This window comes from Mauremys mutica, chromosome 2 (genome assembly GCF_020497125.1).
Source record: "Mauremys mutica isolate MM-2020 ecotype Southern chromosome 2, ASM2049712v1, whole genome shotgun sequence".
Taxonomy (NCBI): domain Eukaryota; kingdom Metazoa; phylum Chordata; order Testudines; family Geoemydidae; genus Mauremys; species Mauremys mutica.
This window is the reverse complement of record NC_059073.1, coordinates 5519384-5539070: the sequence shown is the minus strand read 5'-3', so window position 1 is coordinate 5539070 and position 19687 is coordinate 5519384. Positions and strand designations below refer to the sequence as shown.

At 65.9% G+C, this 19687-nt stretch overlaps 2 protein-coding genes across 5 annotated transcripts in view; one reads left to right on the top strand and one right to left on the bottom strand.

Annotated features, from left to right (window-relative positions):
- Positions 1–2282, bottom strand: part of LOC123362896 — a 7002-nt gene extending 4720 nt beyond the window's left edge. The window contains exon 1 of the mRNA XM_045003442.1: positions 2090–2282. The gene's annotated coding sequence lies outside the window, so the exon portion shown is untranslated. The remainder of the gene's footprint in view (positions 1–2089) is intronic.
- The window catches only part of TONSL (tonsoku like, DNA repair protein), a 27342-nt gene extending 7725 nt beyond the window's left edge, over positions 1–19617 (top strand). Inside the window, exons 1-26 of one of the 4 annotated variants that reach the window (XM_045003439.1) lie at positions 2678–2770; positions 3986–4081; positions 7016–7158; positions 7437–7620; positions 8197–8326; positions 8530–8701; positions 8858–8972; positions 9578–9723; positions 10150–10302; positions 10468–10593; positions 11161–11329; positions 11571–11635; positions 11830–11919; positions 12216–12288; positions 12380–12543; positions 12703–12826; positions 13168–13919; positions 14012–14106; positions 14461–14614; positions 14812–14890; positions 15851–16152; positions 16592–16763; positions 17286–17458; positions 17796–17869; positions 18120–18253; positions 18402–19617. In XM_045003439.1, the coding sequence (XP_044859374.1) occupies positions 2740–2770; positions 3986–4081; positions 7016–7158; positions 7437–7620; positions 8197–8326; positions 8530–8701; positions 8858–8972; positions 9578–9723; positions 10150–10302; positions 10468–10593; positions 11161–11329; positions 11571–11635; positions 11830–11919; positions 12216–12288; positions 12380–12543; positions 12703–12826; positions 13168–13919; positions 14012–14106; positions 14461–14614; positions 14812–14890; positions 15851–16152; positions 16592–16763; positions 17286–17458; positions 17796–17869; positions 18120–18253; positions 18402–18595 (4110 nt within the window). In that variant the 5' untranslated portion in view covers positions 2678–2739 and the 3' untranslated portion in view covers positions 18596–19617. Of the gene's footprint in view, positions 1–2677; positions 2771–3455; positions 3500–3985; positions 4082–7015; positions 7159–7436; positions 7621–8196; positions 8327–8529; positions 8702–8857; positions 8973–9577; positions 9724–10149; positions 10303–10467; positions 10594–11160; positions 11330–11570; positions 11636–11829; positions 11920–12215; positions 12289–12379; positions 12544–12702; positions 12827–13167; positions 13920–14011; positions 14107–14457; positions 14615–14811; positions 14891–15850; positions 16153–16591; positions 16764–17285; positions 17459–17795; positions 17870–18119; positions 18254–18401 lie in introns of those variants that run through there. The other 3 variants (XM_045003438.1, XM_045003440.1, XM_045003441.1) reach the window with 3 other exon arrangements.
- The last annotated feature ends 70 nt before the right edge of the window (positions 19618–19687 follow it).

Sequence of the window (19687 nt, the reverse complement as noted above, 5' to 3'; positions counted from 1 at the left end):
TCTAGGTACCCCTGTAAAATGGTTTGCTTTCCCCAGGGCCGTCCTGAGGCATACGCGGAACACGCAGCCATGTGCTTCGTGTGCGCCGGCGGCCAGCCCCACCCCAGCTGGCCCTCCTGTGCGTTCCTAGGGGGATGCGGGACCCGGGACAACTCCCTCCGCCCCGCCTCTTCCCATCCCCATTTTCCATCCCTTCTCCCAGGTCCCCTCCCCCAGTGAGGGACACGGCCCAGGGGATTAGCAGGGGGCCTGGCACTGGCAGCGGAGGTCAGGCCTCCCCCTGCACTCACCAGCGGTGGCAGGAAGCAGAGCGCCCCAGCCCGCTCCACTCCCCTGGCTCCCCAGTGTGTCGCTCTGCTTCCCGCTGCTGGTGAGGTCGGACCCCTTCCCTGAGCAACACGGTTGGGGCGGGGGAGCAGAGCAGGCTGGGGCCAGGTGGTTCCATTTCCTGCTGCTGGTGCCAGATCCCCTGCTAATCCCCCAGGCAGCTCTGGGCCTGTGGACCCCTCCAAAGCGGCCCCCCCACAGCTCCTGCCTCTGTGGCCCTGCAGGCCTTGAGTGCAGCCAAGACCCTCCGTGGTGGTGGGGAGCAGGTGCTCAGGCTGTGCAGGGCACCATAACTGGTAGGGACGGGGCTGCTCCCCCCCGGAAAGGTTCTGTTGTGGATGATCTCCGTGCATAGTTTTACCATTGTTCATTCATTGCACTTGGTCCTACACAAAGGTCTAATGTTACTAGAATGCAATGTTTGTTCCAATCTTTACAGAAGTTTTATCAAGTACGTTCTACTAGTTAGGTACACTGTAATACTTCCAGTACGGTGTGCTAAATGAATGCTGCACTACAGCATGCGGCTTAGGGAGGGGTTTTAGTAGAGAATCCCTCTCCAGAGCTGTCTCCAGCAGAGTTTCCAATGGAAATTGCAAACGGGCAAATTCTGCTCTCCTTAGTACTGCTGGAAATCTGGAGTAACTTCATGGGTTTCAACCATGATTCAGAATTTGGAGTTGTGTAAATGAGAACAGAATATGGCCCATCTTATTTCATTTTTAGTTTTGATCTTACTGATGCAAGCTTTTGAACTATATATTTTGACCTCCATGTTATAAACCTAAGGTTCATTGAAATTCTACTACATTTAGAATTTCAATCAATCATTTGTGCATTGAAAAAGCAAGACTACCAAAACTACTGCTGTGTAAAGTGCTTCAGCTGTGGGGTGCCATGAAACAGTCTTTCAGTTAGGGTGTGATAAAATATTGTCATTTCAAGTGCTGTAGTACCACAAGGTTTAAAGTAGTGGTTCTCAACCTTCCCAGAGTACTGTCAACCTGTGGAACTTCTTGCCAGAGGCGGTTGTGAAGGCCAAGACTATAACTGGGTTCAAAAACGAACTAGATAAGTTCATGGAGGAAGGTCCATCAATGGCTATTAGCCAGGCTGGACAGGGATTGTGTCCCTAGTCTCTGTTTGCCAGAAGCTGGGAATGGGTCACTTGATGAGTCCCTGTTCTGTTCGTTCCCTCCAGGGCACCTGGCACTGGCTGCTGCGAGCAGACATGATACTGAGCTAGATGGACCTTTGCTCTGACCCAGTCTGGCTTACATACTGTATCCCTTGCAGGAGTTTGATTTGTCTTGGGTATCCCCAAGCTTCACCTCACTTAAAAACGACTTGCTTACAAAATCAGACATAAAAATACAAAAGTGTCACAGGACGCTAGTGCTGAAAAATAGTTTACGGTCTGGTTTTTACCATAGAATTATAAAATAAATCAATTGGAATATAAATGTACGTACATGTCAGTGTCTAGTCTCTAGAGCAGTACAAACAAGGCCGTGTCTGAGTTTGTCCCGACTTCGCTAGTGCTTTTTATGTACCCTGTGGTAAAACGAGGCAAAGCCCTAGCTGAGTTGCCGGACCCCCTGGAAGACCCCTGCGTACCCCCAGGGTGCGCGTCCTCCTGGGTGAGACCCACTGCAGGGTGGCGCTGGCGGTGGGTTATTTCTGAAATCGACACGTGTCCGTAGTGTAGCCCCTGGAATCGCCGTTAGATTTGCCCCCCTGCCCGGGCAGCGCCGGCACCTACCTGCCCGCAGGAGCCAGTTCCAGGTGCTCCTCCAGCGGTGCTGCTCTGCCGGCCAATTGCACTTAGTGCGGTGACCGGATTTGCGGTGTCCGGTCAGCCGCGCTGACCGGACACTGACCCGATCCCCTTTGCACCGGACCCCTGGCCGGCCCCGGCTCGCTCCGGCAGCCGCTCGCGGGCCCCGCGCAGAGATCCAGGCAGACACGTCCGCGATACAAAGGCGTTTTCCTCGCTCCTGCTCGCAGGACTACATGTCCCAGCATGCAACGCTGCCTGATGACCGGGTCCCCCCCGGACCCAATGGCCCGGTCCGAGCCGCAGCAAGGCGGGAAGGTTCCACCTATAGGGCTGAGCGGGGCGTGATTGCGCGGCATGCTGGGAGCTGTAGTTCTGGGCCGCCCCTGATGCGTTGCATGCTGGGAGTTGTCCCGTGGATGGATTTCCGTTGCAGCCTATCAGAAAAGGGACTTTCCCTTTTTGAGGGCGGGGCTGGCGTGCTCAGTGTGCGATTGGCTCTGTTTCCTGCGATGGCGGCGCCAAGTAGCCAATGAGAGAACAGCGCTGGGGATCGGCGTCCAATGGGGCCGGCGCGGGGCGGGCTCGGTACGAACCCGGCGCGGCGGGACGGGAGCTGGCGGCGAAGCGGGGCGATGAGCGGGGAGCGGAGCCGGGAGATCCGCCGTGAGTGCGGGGGCGGGGGCTCGGGATCTGAGGGGTGGGGCGATGCGTGGTATCGGAGGGCTGGGGGGGGATGTGTGGGGCTGCGGGGGGATGTGTGGGGCTGGGGTGGGGGATGTGTGGGGCGGGGGATTGTGGGGCTGGAGGGGGGGATTGGTGGGGGGGATGTGTGGGGCTGGAGGGGGGGCTTGGAAGGGGGGGATGTGTGGGGCTGGAGGGGGGGCTTGGAAGGGGGGGATGTGTGGGGCTGGAGGGGGGGCTTGGAAGGGGGGGATGTGTGGGGCTGGAGGGGTGGGGATGTGTGGGGCAGAGGTGTGTGTGGGGGGGGATCTGAGAGCTATGGGGTGGCAGTGTGCGGGGCGGGAGGAGGTTGGGGTGGCTGCTCGTGCAGGGAGGAATCCGGGTGTGTGGGGCTGTGTGCGGGGTTGGAGGGGGTGGGGCTGTGTGGGGCAGGAGAGAGTGTGGGGTCAGTATTTGGGGGTGGGGTCATTGAGCTGGGCACTTGGGCTGGGGATTGGGGCTGTGGGTGGGGGGTGAGTGGGATGGGGAGGGTGTCAGGGTGGCATTTGAAGGTGGGATATCGAGCTGGGCTCCTGGGCTCGGGATCTGGGCAGTGGGGCAAGGGGGATCCGGGCAGTATTTTAGGGGGTGGGATTTAGGGTTGGGGTCTATAGTTGCCTATGTAAGAGAGAGCCCCTAGTATCTGGATGTCTGGTCACCCTAGCTGGGGCAGTGAGTGGGGTGGAGATGGGTGGTCTCCTGGGGCAGGGGGAGCCTTGGTGGGTTTGGGATTCTTGTGACTGGCAGAGGGGTGTAGCAGGGACTGATGCGGGAGGGCAGGGCCCAGGAGCGAGGTGATGGGAGTTCACCCCCTGGGACTAGCCTGGGGGCCCTGGGCTCTGAGTGGGAAGGACGCACTGACAGGACCTGGGCTCAGCTCTGGGCCCTGACACCAACTGGCTGGGCTACCCTGAGCATGTCCTGTCCGTCCTTCTCTGGGACTCAGCCCCCAGGGGCGATGGGGCTTCCCCCCTGCAGGGAGTGCGCAGACAGGGTGGGGGGCGTAGGAAGACCTGTCCGTGGTGATTTGCCGCCCTGTGCTGGGCGCTCCCTTGGTGCCTAGCTAGAGGGCCGATGACTGCGCACCAGAGGGATTCGGTGCTAACGGGCTGCAGGGGCGTGGCTGGGCGCTGATGGTTCTTCTCCTGCCACCCACAGAGCTCCAGAAGGCGAAAGACAAGGCCCAGAGGAGCGGGAGCCTGAAGGAGGAAGCTGCCATTTGTAACCAGCTTGGGGAGATCTTGGCTAGACATGGTGAGTGGGTCCCAGGGCCCTGCTCCCGGTGGCTGGCTCGCTCCTGTCTGTCTCTGGTGGCCGAGGCTGACGTTGTGGGAGAGGGGGCCTGGAGAGCCCTTCATCCATGTAGGTTTTGGGGCCCTGCCTTTCTTGGGGGGAAATGGAAGTGCAGCTCCCGGCCCCCTCAGTGCACGGGCCACAGATGAGATGGATCTTTGGGCTAGGATCGGTGTCAGCCCCGCTCACTCTGAAGCAGGTCGCTGGCCTGTCTAGCGCTGCTGTTTCAGGAGAAAGTGGAAAGGCGGGTGGTGCTGTGCAGCGTGGGCAGAGGGCTGAGCACGGGGTCCCGTAGCAGGATGTGCGATCGCCCCCCTTCAGGGCCATCATTCCAGAGTTAGTCACTGTGAAATTCCCTAGGCTGTTTTTTGGCCCCGCTGCTCTGGTTATGTTTGGGGAGGCCGGGCGGAGGAGGGCGCCTGGCCCTGGGAGTGGGGCTGGGATGGCCCTTGGTTCCCGGTGAGTGAAGTCCAGAGGCTGGGACCAGCCCCGAGGAAGCTGTATCTGCCACCCAGCCGAACTTCCCCCCGCTGGCGGTGCCGGAGGAGCGGGGTTGGCAGCCAGGCCCTCCATCCTGGAGCCTTAGGCTCGGTTAGGTGGGCTGGGCCCAGGTCATGGTGCGCCTCGAAGATCAGGGCTGAGCCGCGGAGCTGGACTCTGTTGTCTGGGAAGCCAGCGGAGGGAGCGAAGGACGGGCCGGGCGTGAGGTGCTGCTGGGAGCCTGCGGCGCTGAGGGGACACTGCAGCGTTCGGGATTTGCTGGAGTTTCCTAAGTGCTGAAGGCTTCGTGCCCAGGCGTGCGGCGTTGCTGGAGCCCAGCGGAGAGTCAGTGTAAGGCCAGGAGGGACAAGCAGATTAGCTCATCTGGCCACCAGCACCTGCACGCCGACCCCAGCAACCGAAACAAGGCCAGTGCCCCGCAGGAGGCCAGGCTGGTGTGGGCAGAGAACAGGAGGGGCCGAGCAGCACCATGGCCCAGCTAATCCTGGCAAGTGACCCACACCCCGCAGAGGAAGGTGAAACTCCCCCAATGTCCCTGCCATGTCAGTGGGGGGGAATCCCTTTCTGACCCACGTGTGGCGATCAGTCCGACCCAGAGCATGTGAGTGGAGCCGGGCAGCCCAACCTTGTAGCGCGAGGCTCAAGGAGCTCTAGTTGTTGGCTTAACGCGACGGTTAAGGGGTGACTTGATCAGTCGATAAGTACCTACACGGGGAGCACGCGCTGAATAACGGGCTCCTCAGCCTTCAGAGGAAGGTCTAATGGGATCCAGTGGCTGGGAGTTGAAGCGAGACACATTCGCACTGGAAATGAGGCACACGCTTTTGACAGTGAGGGTCATTAACCACTGGAACAATTTTCCCAGGGTTGTGGTGGATTCTCCATCGCTGACTATTTTTAAATTCAGATGCATTGTGTTTCTAACAGCTCTGCTCTGGGAATGACTTGGGTGCAGGGCTCTGGCCTGCATTACACAGGAGCTCAGCCTGGATGGTCCACTGGTCCCTTCTGCCCTTGGAATCTATGAAGAGGAGGGACATACACCCCCCGAATATGTTCGGGGTGGATAAAAATCCCTTCCTGACCCCTGCAGATGACCATCGGAGACCCTGAAGCATGAGCATTAGGAGCATAAGACAGAAACTGGAAGGGTCCCCAGGGCTGCCGAGCCTGCCCCCATCATCACAGACAGCCCCCCTCATACAATCACACTCGTAATTTTGCCCAGCTCTCTCTCAAACCTAACAAAGTTGTTTGTCTCCCACAACTCCTGGGGGGAGGTGGTTCCAGAACCTCCCTCCCCCTCGTTGCCTGCCTGAATTGTTCATGGCCATTTGTTCTCGGGCCACCATTGTCCTTTAGCTTCCCTAGCTGGGGTTTACCTGGCCAGTGTATTGCCAGAGAGCAGGAGATCCCCTTGCAGCCTTCTTTCTGCTACGCTAACCAAGCCAGGCTCCTCCAGCCGCCTCTCCTGAGCCAGGCCCTGTGTTCCCCTGCCGAGCCGAGTCGCTCTTCTCTGCCCCTGGTCGTTTGAATTCACCTTTCGTGGCCATGAAATTGTACTCAGAATTCCAGATCTGCTCTTCCCAGTGCCTTGGCCAATGGCACGAACACGCCCCTCTCTCTGCCGGAGAGACCTTGCCTGACACAGGATCGCATTTGCCTGTTCAGGCTGCCTCATGTTGGTGACTCCTAGTCTTCCTGTGACCGACCCACGTGCCCAGGTCTCCCTGCTCTTCTGTCACCTCCGGCTGACGAGCCCCCAGCTTGGAGCAGAAATTCTTACAATTAGCCCGTAAGTCCATGACCGTGTCCTTTGTACGACGGAATTTCATCCCATTTCTTTTACTCCCGTCTTCAAGACCATCCAGATCTTCCTGTCTAATATTCCGAACCCCCTCCGGATTGACCATCCCTCCCGACTTCGTATCATCAGCCAATCCCATTCGCCACGTCGGTAATAAAAATACAGACTAAAACTGGGCCGAAGCCTGATCCTGGAGGAGCTTTGCTTGGAGCTTCCCTGCAGGCTGATGATTCACCTTTCAGCACGGCCCGTTGCTTTTTCCCCTGAAGCCAGTTCCCTCCCACCGTCCAGTCCTTGGGCTGAGTCCCGTCTTCTCTAATTAAGCTAATTTCTCATGTGGCACCGTGTCTAACACTTCCCTGCCGTCCACGTGTATTAGCCCTGCTGCATTTCCCATAGCTAGAAAATCAGAGGTGCCGAAGGTCGTCTGCTCTCGCGTCCCCAGTGCCGAGTACACTTCATATCAGAGCATGCAAGCCTGGGATCTGATCCGGGGCTGGGGGTAGACTGGCTCTGGTTAGCGCTGTGGCTAACGAAACAGGTGCTCGCTTCCCCCTCACCCCGCCTCCTCCCTCTGCTGCCGGCAGGGCGCTACCGGGAAGCGCTGGAGGAGCACCGGCAGGAGCTGCGGCTCCTGGAGAGCGTGGAGGATGTTCTTGGCTGTGCCGTGGCTCACCGGAAGATCGGGGAGCGCCTGGCTGAGCTGGAGAACTACGAAGCTGCGCTGAAGGTAAGAGGGTGGGGGGCTGATGGGCCGTGCGGGTTGGGACTCTCCAGGGAATGGGGGTGGAAGCTGATTACCTGGAGTTCAGCCCCCCTGAACACTGCAGTGTGGGGGTGGTGAGGGCTGCAGAGGTTTGAAGGGGAACCCTGGGGCACGTGGCGGTAACCCCTGAGCTGTCAGCCCCAGAGGGCCCAGTTCAGAGCCAACCTGGATCCCCAGGGCTTGGGGGTCTCATGCCGCCCTTGGTTCTCCCCTGCTACCCACTCACCGTCCTGCCCCCTCAGCACCAGCGCCAGCACCTGGAGCTGGCCTGCGCCCTGTCCGACCACACCGAGCAGCAGAGGGCCTGGGCCACCATAGGCCGCACCTACATGTTTGTGGCTGAGAGCGGCCAGGCGGGCGAGGCGCTGCGGGAGGCGGAGCAGGCCTTCATGAAGAGCCTGGCCATCCTGGAGGAGAAGCTGGAAGGTGAGGGCCTGGGGGGCACAGAGCCAGAGCAGGGGGTGGGGAAGGGCTGCCAGCTGGTGACATGGAGCGGCCCCGGGAGGAAATGCCAGTCAGGTGCCCCCGTGACAGCCTGGCTGGGCGATACCAGTACCCACATTTCACCCATCGTCCCCACACCAGAGCTGGGATCCCCCCGGTCCCTGAGATCCATCTCCTCCCTGACCCACAGACAGAGCCTCGGGCTTTCGTCCGGCCTGCCGCTCTCCTTGTGCTGGTTTGCTGGGCTCCTGCTGGAATCTGCAGGCCAGGCCCAGGCCAGCTGCACAATGAGGGATTGTGGGATATACAGGGGCACTTCGGGGCCCTCCAGTTCCAGTTCTGACCTCTTAGTTCCAGGCCAGGGGTCAGGCAGGACTGTCCCAGCGCTCCCCCCCTTCCCTTGGGAGATGATTCCCCCGGTGGAGCCAGTCAGGCAGAGGCGATGTTTCCTGGCACTCACCGTGCCGGGCCCCGGAGCTCCCGCCTGGCAGGGCCGGGTGGGTGAGGAGGGGGGCGCCCGGAGCCGGCTGGGTAACGGGCTGGCTCTGGCTGTCCCAGGCACGGTGCCGCAGCGGGAGCTGAGCGAGATGAGGGCCCGGCTTTATCTCAACCTGGGCTTGGTGTACGACAGCATGAGGGACCAGGCCAAGTGCAGCTGCTACATCAAGAAGAGCATCTTCATCTCGGAGTAAGGCCCCGTCCCCTCCCTCTGCGGAGCGCGGCGCGTTTCCCCAGGCTTGGGCCCAGAGCCCTGGCCCACCCCGTGGCTGGTGGGTGCGGGGGAGCCCCGGTTGCTGTGGCTGAGGGGTGTTGCGGGCGGCGTCAGGGATTTCCTGGGCGGGGGGCCGTGACCCCGAGTCGTCGCTAGCCGTGACCCCATCCCCCCTCCAGGCAGACTCGCCTCTACGAAGACGTGTACAGGGCCTACTTCAACCTGGGCAACATCCACCTGCGGGGGGGGCAGCCCTCCAAGGCCATGCGCTGCCTGGAGCGGGCGCGGGACTGCGCCCACACCATGAAGGAGAAGTGCCTGGAGAGCGAGTGCTGTGCCAGCATCGCCCAGGTGAGTGCACGTGGGGACCCCCTGCCTCGTCCCGTCTGGCCCCCGGCAGCTGGTCACGCCCTGTGGGCAAAGGGGCAGCTCCCCCCCCGACACACACCTCCTGGGGGCTCATCTGCCCCCTCCCCTCTCTGAGCCTGGTGCCCGGGTGCCTTGCAGGTGCTCCTCAGCCTGGGGGACTTCGGGGCCGCCCGGCGCTCGCTGAAGAAGGCCTATGTGCTGGGCTCCCAGCAGCCCCAGCAGCGCGAGAGCATCCGCAGGAGCCTGCGATACGGTGAGGGCGCCGGAGCCGCGAGCTCCCTGGAACACGGAGCTCGGGGCCGGGCTGCAGGGACTGGGTGGGGGATCCAGTCTCCTCTGCAGCCGGCCTGGGGGAGGCCGGGGTGTCTGCTCCCCAGCCTGCGAGACTGACTAGGGCTGGGAGCTCTGGGGCTTGGCCCAGGGGAGATTCTCAGCTGGGTCACCTGGCGGCCCTCACCCGGCCCAGCCCCCTCCCTTCCATTTCCCTGCCCCCCAGCACCAGCCTCTCCCACCCCCCGCAGGCACGCCCAGGGTCGGGGGTGGCCTCCAGGGCTCCTGGTAAGTCCCTGATGTGGCCCCCCAGTGTCGCCACAGGGCACCTGCTTTCTGTGACTGAATCCAGAGCCAGCCCACGTGGGGCTGGGAGGGAAGCTCAGCAGGGGGCCAGAGGACGGCTGGTGTCCCATAGGCCTGCGGGCTGGGTCGGGTGAGGGGCACGTTGGTCCCCGGCTGCCCACCCTCGCCTGCGGATCCCCTGCGAGCCCTGAGCCCCTAGGGGGAGAGAGCTGCTGGGAGGCCTCCCAGGCCTGGTCCCGAGCCCCCGGCACGTGCAGCTCACGCCGCCGGCCTCTCTCGCAGCCCTGAAGGTGAGCCGGCTGCAGGAGGCCCTGGAGGAGGCGGCACCTGGCGACCCGCAGGCAGCCCTGGGCCTGTGCGAGCAGCTGGGGGACCTGTTCTCCAAGCACGGGGACTATCGCCGGGCTGTGGAGTCCTACCAAAGGCAGGTGGGTCGGGGCTGCCCGTGCCCTCGCGCAGGGGGCAGGACAAGCTTGTCCCTGGGCTGTGCACCCTGGGCTGGCGGGCACCGTGCCTGGGTACGGGGCTGGTCTGCACTGGAGGCTCCCCCTTCCTCCTAGCCACTTCTGGGGTGCTGGTCTGCAGAGGCGCCCGCCATCCGCTCCAGGGCGGGGGGTGAGCCCGGGGCGGGCTAGGCTGGGTGGGGCGGGGGAGCGAGCACAGGGCAGGGCGGGCCGGGGCAGTGAGCACAGGACGGGGTGGACTGGCCAGGGCAGCGCGGGGCGGGCTGGGCGGGGGAGTGAGCACAGGACGGGGTGGAGCGCGGGGCAGGCTGGCCGGGGCGGGGTGGGCTGGCTGGGCCGGGGGAGTAAGCCCGGGGGCGGGCGGGCTACAGACCGTGTCTCTCCGGGCAGCTGCGCTACGCCGAGAGCCTGCGGAGGCCTGAGCAGGAGCTGGCTGTGATCCACGTCTCCCTGGCTGCCACCTACGGGGACCTGAAGGAGCATGGCCGGGCCGTGCAGCACTACCAGGCGGAGCTGGCGCTGCGGCGTGGGAACCCGCTGGAGGTGAGGGGGCAGGGGGGAGCGGGGTAGGCAGAAGGGCTTTACCTGCCCCTGCTGGCGATGGCCCCGGTTAGCCATGTGGCCCCCGGCGGGCAGCGGAGAAGCAGGGGGGCTGGGCTGGTGGCCGGCGGGCCAAGCCCAGCCCCTGACCCGTTGTCTCTGCCCCAGGAGGGGAAGACCTGGCTGAACATCGCCCTGGCCAGGGAGGAGGCCGGCGAAGGCTACACGGCGCTGGAGCCCTGCTTCCGGAGCGCGCTGCAGTGTGCGGACCAGGCCGGGGAGCCCAGGCTGCAGGTGAAGGGGGGAGGGTCCTGAGCCGCTCCCCAGTGCGGACTCCAGTGCTCACCTGCAGCGCCACCTTCAGGCTGGGCAGCTGGCAGCGCCCCCTCAAGGGCCCGCAAGCCTGGGACTGAGCTGGGCATGGAACCCAGGAGTCCTGCCTCCCAGTCCCCTGCCCTAACCACTAGACCTCACTGCTGGGGCCTGCTGCTGAATGCGTCACTTTCCAGCCCCCTCCTGACCCCGACCCCCCCCCAACATGCAGCCCCTCCTGGCTGCCCCCACTCCTCGCTGGCACGTGCCCAGGAAGACTCCATTTAGCCCCCCTCCCTTCGCCCGGGAGCCCAGGCTGTGCCCAGCTGGACTCAGCATTGCAGAAGCCCTGGGGGTGGCTGGAGGGGAGGACGGGGGGCTCTGAGCTGAAATGCAGCCAGTGCAGCTGGGACTGGACTCGTGGGGAGTCCCACATAGCCAGCGTCCCCCCTGCCTGCTGGGAGCTTCCCACGCCCAGCCAGGGCTCCTGCCTCCCCCCCGGCCCCCTTCTGGGGCAGGGTGATCAGCCCATCTCCCTTCGTCCCCCAGCGGCAAATCCTGCAGCACCTTCACCCCGTGCAGCAGAAATGGGGGTGCCCCGAGGCCCCCGACACGCTGGCCAGGCTGCAGGGCTGGAGCGGAGCCGGGGACAGCGACGAGGAGGAGCTGGGGGACAGCGAGCCCCTGGAGGAGAGCGACCTGGAGCTGTCGGAGAGCGGTGAGTGGGTGGGGGAGGGGAGGGGGGGAGCAAGCAGGCGGGGGGGTCCCGGGGACCCTGAGTCGAGTCCTGGCAGGTGAGCAGGGCAGGAATGTGGGGGGTGGGGCTGTAGCCCCCCAGGTGCCTTGCCTGGCATGTGGGGTCTCTGTCTGGGGGGGGGCGGTATTGTAGCCGGCTTCCCCCGCCCCCGGGTCAGCCCCCGGCCCAGTGCTGCGGTTCCTCACCCGGGCCTGTGTTCCAGATGGGGAGGACGACGACCTGGACGGCTACAACAAGAGCGTGCCCGGCCGGCGCAGGATCACCAAGGTGAGGCCGGGGCCTGGGGGACCATCGCTCCTGCTCCGTCATCGGGAGTCGGGCTGAGACCCCGCAGGGCTGGATCCGGGCAGCCCCTCCTGGCTGGATCCTGGGTGGGGGGGGGGTGGCGGCGCTGGCTCTGATCCAGGGCCCCCTGGGCAATTCTGATCCCGGTGCTTCCCCCTCCCCGCCATGCCCCTCAGTGGAACCGGCGGAACGACCGAGGCGAGACCCCGCTGCACCGAGCCTGCATCGACGGGAACCTGCGCCGGGTCCAGCTCTTCCTGGAGCAGGTAAGAGACAGTCCCCGGCTCGCAGCACCGAGCCCCAGCGGGCCCCTGAGGCGGTGCCGGTGGCTGGGCAGCCCTGAGGAGCTGCCTGGCACTGCAGAGACGAGCCCCCCACGCTCCCCCCAGCAGTGGGCGCGTTTTAGCAGAGGCTGAAGGGATCCCGCTGGCGAAGGAAGCGCTGGGGTTGCCGTGTGGTCCCGGGGGAGGGGCAGGTGTACTGGGGAGAAGGGGGGTTCACAGCTCTCCCCCCCTCAACATAACCCCCATGCCTGTTCATGTCTCTTCCTTCCTGGTGTCAGGGTCACCCCCTGAACCCGCGAGATTACTGCGGCTGGACGCCCCTGCACGAGGCCTGCAACCATGGGCACCTGGGTGAGTGAGGGGGGGCAGTGGGTGGGGGCGGGGGGCCAGAGGGGCTGTGTCACCGCTGCCTGTGGCACTAACTGCTGGCTCCTGTGCCCAGAGATCGTCCGGCTGCTGCTGGAGCGTGGCGCCTCCATCGATGACCCCGGGGGGCCGGGCTGCGAGGGGATCACCCCCCTGCACGACGCCCTCAACTGCGGCCACTTCGAGGTGGCCGAGCTGCTGCTCCAGAGGGGTGCGTCGGCAGTGCTGAGGAACGCCAAGGTGAGGGCAGGGGCTGGCGCTGGGCTGGGCACACCCTGCATGGCTGTAGGGTGTGTGTGTGGGGGGGCAGTGCCCTGGCCCTGGGGCCAGGCTGGCAGCAGTGTCGCCCTGAGGCTCTGCCCACAGTGGTGCCCATGGGCCTGTGTCTCGCCCCTGCAGGGCCTGAGCCCGCTGGGCACCCTCCAGGAGTGGGTGAGGATGTACGGCAAGGACCTGGACCAGGAGACGCGCCAGCGCTGCCGAGCCATGGAGCGGCTGCTCAAGGAGGCCGTGGCGGGGCGAGGTGAGGCCAGGCCAGGCCAGGCTGGGCGGGAGGGAAGCTGAGGGGCGTCTCCGAGGGGGCAGCATTGGGTGGGCCCCGGCCCCAGCTTGCTCGTTCGTTTTCAGCCGGTGCCCCTGGCTTCTCTGCTGAGCCCTCAGCGCAGCTCCCAGACCCACTGGCAGGGGGCGGGCTGGAGTCCCCTGCCCCTGTCATCCCTGGGAGCGTGTCTAGCCTGGTACCAGGGGCTGCCTCTCCCCTCCCCCGTCTCCCTGCTGCGGCCGCAGCCCCTGGCTCTTGCGGTGTTTGGCCCTGGATTTGGGGGCCCTGGGCCCAGCTCACGGGGTCTCTTGTCTCCCCCGCAGCACCCGAAGCAGCCCCGCCCCCCCGGGACACGCTGCCCAGCCAGCTGTTCGATGCTGAGCTCTCGGAGCCTCTAACCCTGCGCCCCTCTGCTCTGGCCACACAGCCCCGGAGTGGGGGCCCCTCCGAGAAGCCCCCCACGCCCTGCCAGCGTGGTGGGAAGGGGTCAGCGCGCAGGGCCGAGCCGGACGACGGCATGATCCCGCTCCGCCCCGTCAAGAAGAGGCAGCGGCTCCTGGGCCAGAGGGCGCTGGGGGAGGATTGCCGGACGCCAGGGTTCCTGGTGCAGGAGGAGCCTGAGCTGCCCAGCCACGGTGGGGGCCAGGCAGAGTATGAAGCAGCCATCCGTAGCGTGGGCAGCGCCCAGTCCTGCCAGGGCACAGAGCCGGTGCTGTCCGAGGCCCCTGCCAGGCCGGCCCTGATCCCAGCAGACGAGTACGTGGGGGACGACTGGCTGGAGGACGACCTGGGAGCGAGCCGCGAGCCCCGCAAGAGGGGCCGCCGGGGCCAGGGGGAGTCGGGCTCGGACTCTGGAGATACCACAGGGCCCGAGAGTGATGGCGGGGCCCCCCGCCCAGCGTCCCCCCCGAGGAGGAGGGCCCGGCAGAGCCGCCTCACCCAGATTGTGGACAGAAGAGTGCTGGGCCGGTCCCGCGGAGGCTGCGCCCTGGGGGCCCCAGAGACAGCTGCCGGCCCGAGGCCCACGGACAGCAGCCGAGCCAATGGCCTGAGAGGCAGTGGGGAGGCCCCGCAGGTGAGGTGCCTGGGGGGTCTGGCTCACAGTGGAGGGGGGCGGGGTACCCTTGGGGTGTCGTGTGTGCCTTGACTCCACTCTCCTGTCCCCAGCTCCCTTCGCTGTCTGCAGCCCCTGCTCGGCCGCCCCCCATCCGAGTGCGGGTCCGGGTCCAGGACAACGTCTTCCTGATCCCCGTGCCCCACAGGTGAGAGCCGGCTCCTCTCCTTCCTCCCGGGGTGGCCCAGCCCCCTGGGACAGGGGGCAGGTGGAGTCTTGCCCCCTCCAGGCTGGGTGTGGAGCAGCATTAGCAGCACCCGCCAAGGGGTCTGGCTCCCAGGGAGCTGCTGGGGCCCATCCCCCTGGGGCAAGGGGTTGGCCAAGGGGGTCAGGTGCTTGGGATAACACCGCTCTGAGTAGGATGTGATTCCCCGTCCAGGCACTGGGGAGGGGCTGCCCCGTGCCTGCCACACCTCAGGGAGGGGGGTGCCTGGTTCCGCTGAGGTGCCCGATGGCCTGTAGGGGGCGCTCTGCCTCAGCCCCCTCCCTTCCCTTGCAGCAGCAGCGAGAGCCCCCCGGTGGCGTGGCTGGCGGAGCAGGCGGCCCAGCGCCATTACCAGACGTGTGGCCTGCTGCCGCGGCTCACCCTCAAGAAGGAGGGGGCGCTGCTGGCACCCCAGGATCTCATTGTGGACGTGCTGCAGAGCAACGAGGAGGTGAGCGGGGGGCGTCCGAGCCAGCGTTGGCACCTCCTGGGTCGAGCCCACGGAGCTCCCCCGCAGGCTGCCAAGGGGGGCGTCGGGCCCATCACTGTGGCGTCTGGGCCCCTGCTGCTTGGTGCAAAGGACTCGGGATCCGGACCCCTGGGTTCGGTGCCCATCCTGTGCCAATGGGGCTCTGCTCTCCCCTGCAGGTGTTAGCAGAGGTGCAGTCCTGGGACCTGCCCCCGCTCGCCGACCGGTACAGGAAGGCCTGTCGCAGCCTGGCCGTGGGTAAGAGGCTGCCCGGGGACCTTGCTGGCCATGCTCTGGGTGGGCGGTGGGACCATCGGGCACAGAGGGATCCAGGTCTCACGGGGGTTTGTAGGGCCCCGGGACGCCCCCTGCCCCCCGCGTGTGGGATCACGTTCTGGGGGTAGAGTGGGCAGGGCACCAGCCTGGGATTGGGGCCCTGCTCTGCAGCAGCCTCCCTGTGGGGTCTTGGGCAAGTCCCTCGGTCTCTGGGCCTCCGGCCCCGGCTGTGGAAGGGGGATCGAGGGGAGGCGCCCGCGGTGGTGGCCGGCCCCGTGCGGCGCTGGGGGGGGGAGGTGCCCTCGGTGGCGTCTGGTCCCCGCGCGGCGCTGGGGGGGAGGTGCCCTCGGTGGCGTCTGGCCCCCGTGCGGCGCTGGGGGGGAGGTGCCCTCGGTGGCGTCTGGCCCCCGTGCGGTGCTGGAGGAGGAGGGGGAGGTGCCCTCGGTGGCGTCTGGCCCCCGTGCGGTGCTGGGGGGGGGAGGGGGAGGTGCCCTCGGTGGCGTCTGGCCCCCATGCGGTGCTGGGGGCGGGGGGAGGTCCCCGCCGTGGTGTCTGGCCCCAACGCGGTGCTGTGGGAGGGGAGGGGGAGACGCCCTCGGTTGCGTCTGGCCCCCGTGCGGCGCTGGGGGGGGAGGGGGAGGTGCCCTCGGTTGCGTCTGGCCCCCGTGCGGCGCTGGGGGGGGGAGGGGGAGGTGCCCTCGGTGGCGTCTGGCCCCCGTGCGGCGCTGGGGGGGGGAGGGGGAGGTGCCCTCGGTGGCGTCTGGCCCCCGTGTGGCGCTGGGGGGGGGGGGGAGGTGTCCTCGGTGGCGTCTGGCCCCCGTGCGGCGCTGGGGGCTCTCTCCCCCCCTCCCCCCCCAGCTGCCTGCTGTGAGTCCAGGGCCGCTCGGCGGCAGGTCGGGCCCCAGTGGCCGTGTGGCGACCTGCCCTGTGTCTGCGTTGCAGGCCAGCACCGGCTGCTGCTGAAGATCATGGAGCTGCAGGAGTCGGGCCCCTCGTTCAGCGCCTGCGGCCTCGCGCTGCGCCAGCCCCAGCTCGCCCCGCTCCTGCGCGCCCTCAAGCTGCAGCCCTGCATCCGGCAGCTGCGGCTGGCTGGGAACGGCCTGGCCGACGGCCTGGCCACTGAGCTGCTGGCCACGCTGGGCACCATGCCCGGCCTGACCCTCCTCGACCTGTCGGCCAACCAGCTCGGGGCCGAGGGGCTCCACACGCTGGCGGCCGGGCTGCCCGCCCAGACGGCCTTTCAGGTAGGGCGGGGGCCACGGCCAGCATCCCCCCCTTCCCAAAGACTGGGCGGGGGGAGGGCGTACGGGGTGCATCCAGCCCAGGGGTGGGGGGCCCTGGCCTCATGCCTGAGCCCTAGAGCCCCAAGCAGGGGTTGGGGACCCCCGAGCCGCCCTCCCTGGAGCTCCCCCAGGTTAGGGCCGTTGTGCCACAAAGGGCCCCCCATGAGCTCTGCCAGCGCAGCAGCGAAGGGCAAACTGCCTCCCTCCTGGTGCCCGGAAGTCTGCCCCTCGGGCCCTGGCAGGGGGCTCTGGGGGTCACTTGGGGGGGAGGCCCACGTGGGGGACTCTGCTCCCCCTGTCACTTCTCCCCGTGCCCCTCACAAGCAGGGTGGTGCAGCCCCCTGGCTGGCTGCTGGCACTGGGTGCGCAGGGGGTGACCCCTCTTCCCCCATCCTGCCAGAGCCTGGAAGAGCTGGATCTCAGCCTGAACCCCCTGGGAGACAGCAGCTCCCCGGCCCTGGCCTGCCTGGTTCAGGCCTGCCCCGTGCTGACCACGCTGCGCCTGCAGGCCTGCGGCTTCACCGGGGCGTTCCTGCAGCACCACCGCCTCCTGCTGGCCACCAGCCTGAAAGGTACGTGGCCTCCTGAGCGGGGGCAGGGCACTGGCCATAGGCAGAGGCCACCGCTAGCCTCCTTGTGTGCGACAGCAGCCGCATCTCCGGGCTAGGGACTCCCGTTAGCCCCAGAGGGACTGGGGGGAGGGTATGGCTCTGCTCATGGAGAGAGTGCTGGTCCCTGTCCAGTGCCCCCGCGCTCTGCCAGCGCCCCCCAGTCCTGCCCCACAGCTCCCTGACACCCAGCCCTGGGCTCCCCCACAGCTCCCCGCTACCCAGCCCTGGGCTCCCCCCCGTCCTGCCCCACAGCTCCCCGCTACCCAGCCCTGGGCTCCCCCCCAGTCCTGCCCCACAGCTCCCTGACACCCAGCCCTGGGCTACCCCAACCTCTGCCAGCGCCCCCCAGTCCTGTCCCCCAGCTCCCCGCTACCCAGCCCTGGGCTCCCTCCCCGTCCTGCCCCACAGCTCCCCAACTCCCTTCCCTTGCCCCAGCCCTGGAGGCTGCAGGCTCGGTTACCTGGCTCTCTCCCCCTGGGCCAGGAGCTGTGCACCTGAAGACCCTCGCTTTGTCCCACAATGCCCTGGGCTCCACCGGCCTGGAGCTGCTGCTCAGGAGCCTGCCCTGCGCCACCCTTAGCCGGCTGGAGATCGGCTCGGTGGCTGCCCGGCTGGAGGAGCCTCTCGTGGATCCGGTGGTCAGGTACCTGACGCAGGTAATGGGCCCCAGGCCGGGTGCAGGGGGAGGTGGGGGGCCTGCGGTAACCCTATACTGGCTCCAGGAATTGCAGCAGCGCTGCGCCTGGTCCGAACATGGCTCTGGCCAGGGGCCTCAGCCCCCATCCTGCAGAGGCTCAGGGTCCCTCTGTGGGGCTCAGGGGGACCATGCTCTCCTTCCTCGGGAGCGGGACCAGCTGGTGCTCCTGGGTCTGCTTCTCCCAGGTTCTCTGGGGCCATGGGGATCTCAGGCCCCGACTTGAAAGGAGGGTTTAGCCTCTGCCCTGTTCAGCTGGGCTGCGGCTTTGGGCTCAGTTCCCCTCTGTTCCCTTCCAGGGGGGCTGTGCTCTCACCCACCTGACTGTGTCTGGGAACCGCCTGAGCGACGCGGCTGTCGCGGAGCTGGCCAGGTAAAGGGCAGTGCTGGTCTGGGGGCGGGTGGTTGTGGGGTATTGATGTGGAGCTGAACTGGGAGCCTGAACTCTGACCTTCACCCTGCTGGGTCCTACCTGGAAGTGACCCCCAGATCTCCTCCGGCTGGGGGCCCATGCCTTGGTGATGGGGGCCACGAGTGGGTGGGGCTGCTGTGCAGCAATGCATTGTGGGTGGGAAGAGTGAGGCCGGGGGCTGTTTGACTCACTTGTTCCCTCTTGGCCCCAGGAGCCTCCCGGTTTGTCCAGCTTTGGTCTCACTGGATTTGTCAGCGAACCCGGGGATCACCGTTGTGGGCTTGCGGATGCTGCTGTCAGCCCTGGGGGAGAGGAACCAAGGGCTCCGCTACCTCACCCTGGCAGGTGAGGGTGCAAAGGGCTCGGGGGTCCAGGGAAGGGTCCCGCGTCCAGCTGATAACGGGCACGGGCAGAGCTCAGGCAGGAAGGGACCATGGGGTCCCTGGGTCCTGGATTCCCTACGCTGGCACAACGGGCTCTTTCCTTCCCGCAGGCTGCAGCGTGCGCAGCCCATTGGACAGCACCACCTGGGCCCGGGTCTCCGCCGACGTGCGCGAGTTGCGACTCTGCAGCCGGCAGCTGAGCAGGAGCGACCAGCGGGGCGTGGGCGAGTCCTGGCGCGGCCCTGCGGGCACCTCTCTGTGCGCAGTCACCCGGCACCACAAGCTGTTCTGCAAGAGTGTGTGAAGGGACCTGCCTCCTGCTGCTGTATGGATCCCTCTGGGCCTGCTTGACTCCTTCCTCAGCCAGCCCGGGAACCGCACAGCTAGCGGGGAGCACTTGGGAGGCAGTGGCCTCTGGCAGAGGGGGCGGCTGGCGGGTAAGAGGAAGCGAGCGCTGGCTCCTGGTGCTGAGAAGGGAGCAGGACCCCGGACGCTGCTGTGGTGCTGGGCCTGCCTGCTGTGTGCTATGATCAGTGGCACTCCCTGCAGAACTGTCCGCACGCTGGGGATCGCTCGGCTCTGGATGTCTAAAGGAGGCAGCGAGTTACCCGCCTGCACCACTCATGGAGTGACTGTGGGAATTCCCAGTGTGCCGCTCGAGAGATCACTTAGTCTCACGCCGGAGTAACCTGGGGGCTGGGTTGTGTGTTTTCCTGGCACAGCAACTGCCATGGAGCAAGTTCTGAAGGTCACTGGCTGGGGAAACCAGTTGTCTGAGACTGACTGAGGCGCTGGGGCAGAAGGGTCCCTCGCTCCACTGCTCTGGGAGACTGACTCGGGGGGGGGGGTGTAATATTTTATTTGTCCTCTTCAATAATCTTTCTGTAATCCAGTCCTGGGGGAGGTTTCACCCTCTCCCCAAGCCGCAGGGGTTCTGGCCCCAGGAGCTCGGTCAGACATCACAGGTTATTTATTGACTGTCTGGTGCTCTCCTGGGAGCGCAGGGCTGGCTGCTCGTGGCCCCAGGGGCGTTGATTAACCATGGTAAATAAAGTGCTGCATTCCACCGGCTGTAGCCACAGCTGCTTGTCTCACAGCTCCCCCCCACACTGTGCCGCAGGGGGTCTCTGTTACACAAACAGGGCTGTGGCTCTCCCCTGGAAGCCTGACCTCTCCCAGGGAGCAGGACCAAATATCCTCTCCCCCTCCCAAGGCCAGCACCAGCTGAGGCTGAGCAGGGTGCTGCTCCCTGCTCTTCGGAGCCTGGCAGGTTCTGGTTCTGGTTCTCCCCCTGCAGCCAGGAGCCAGCCCTGCCTCTGCTGCAGTGCCCGGGAGGGCTTTGGCAATCTGACCCCAGCTGCAGCAGGGCTATTGTTTGGTTCCTGAGTCAGCCCAC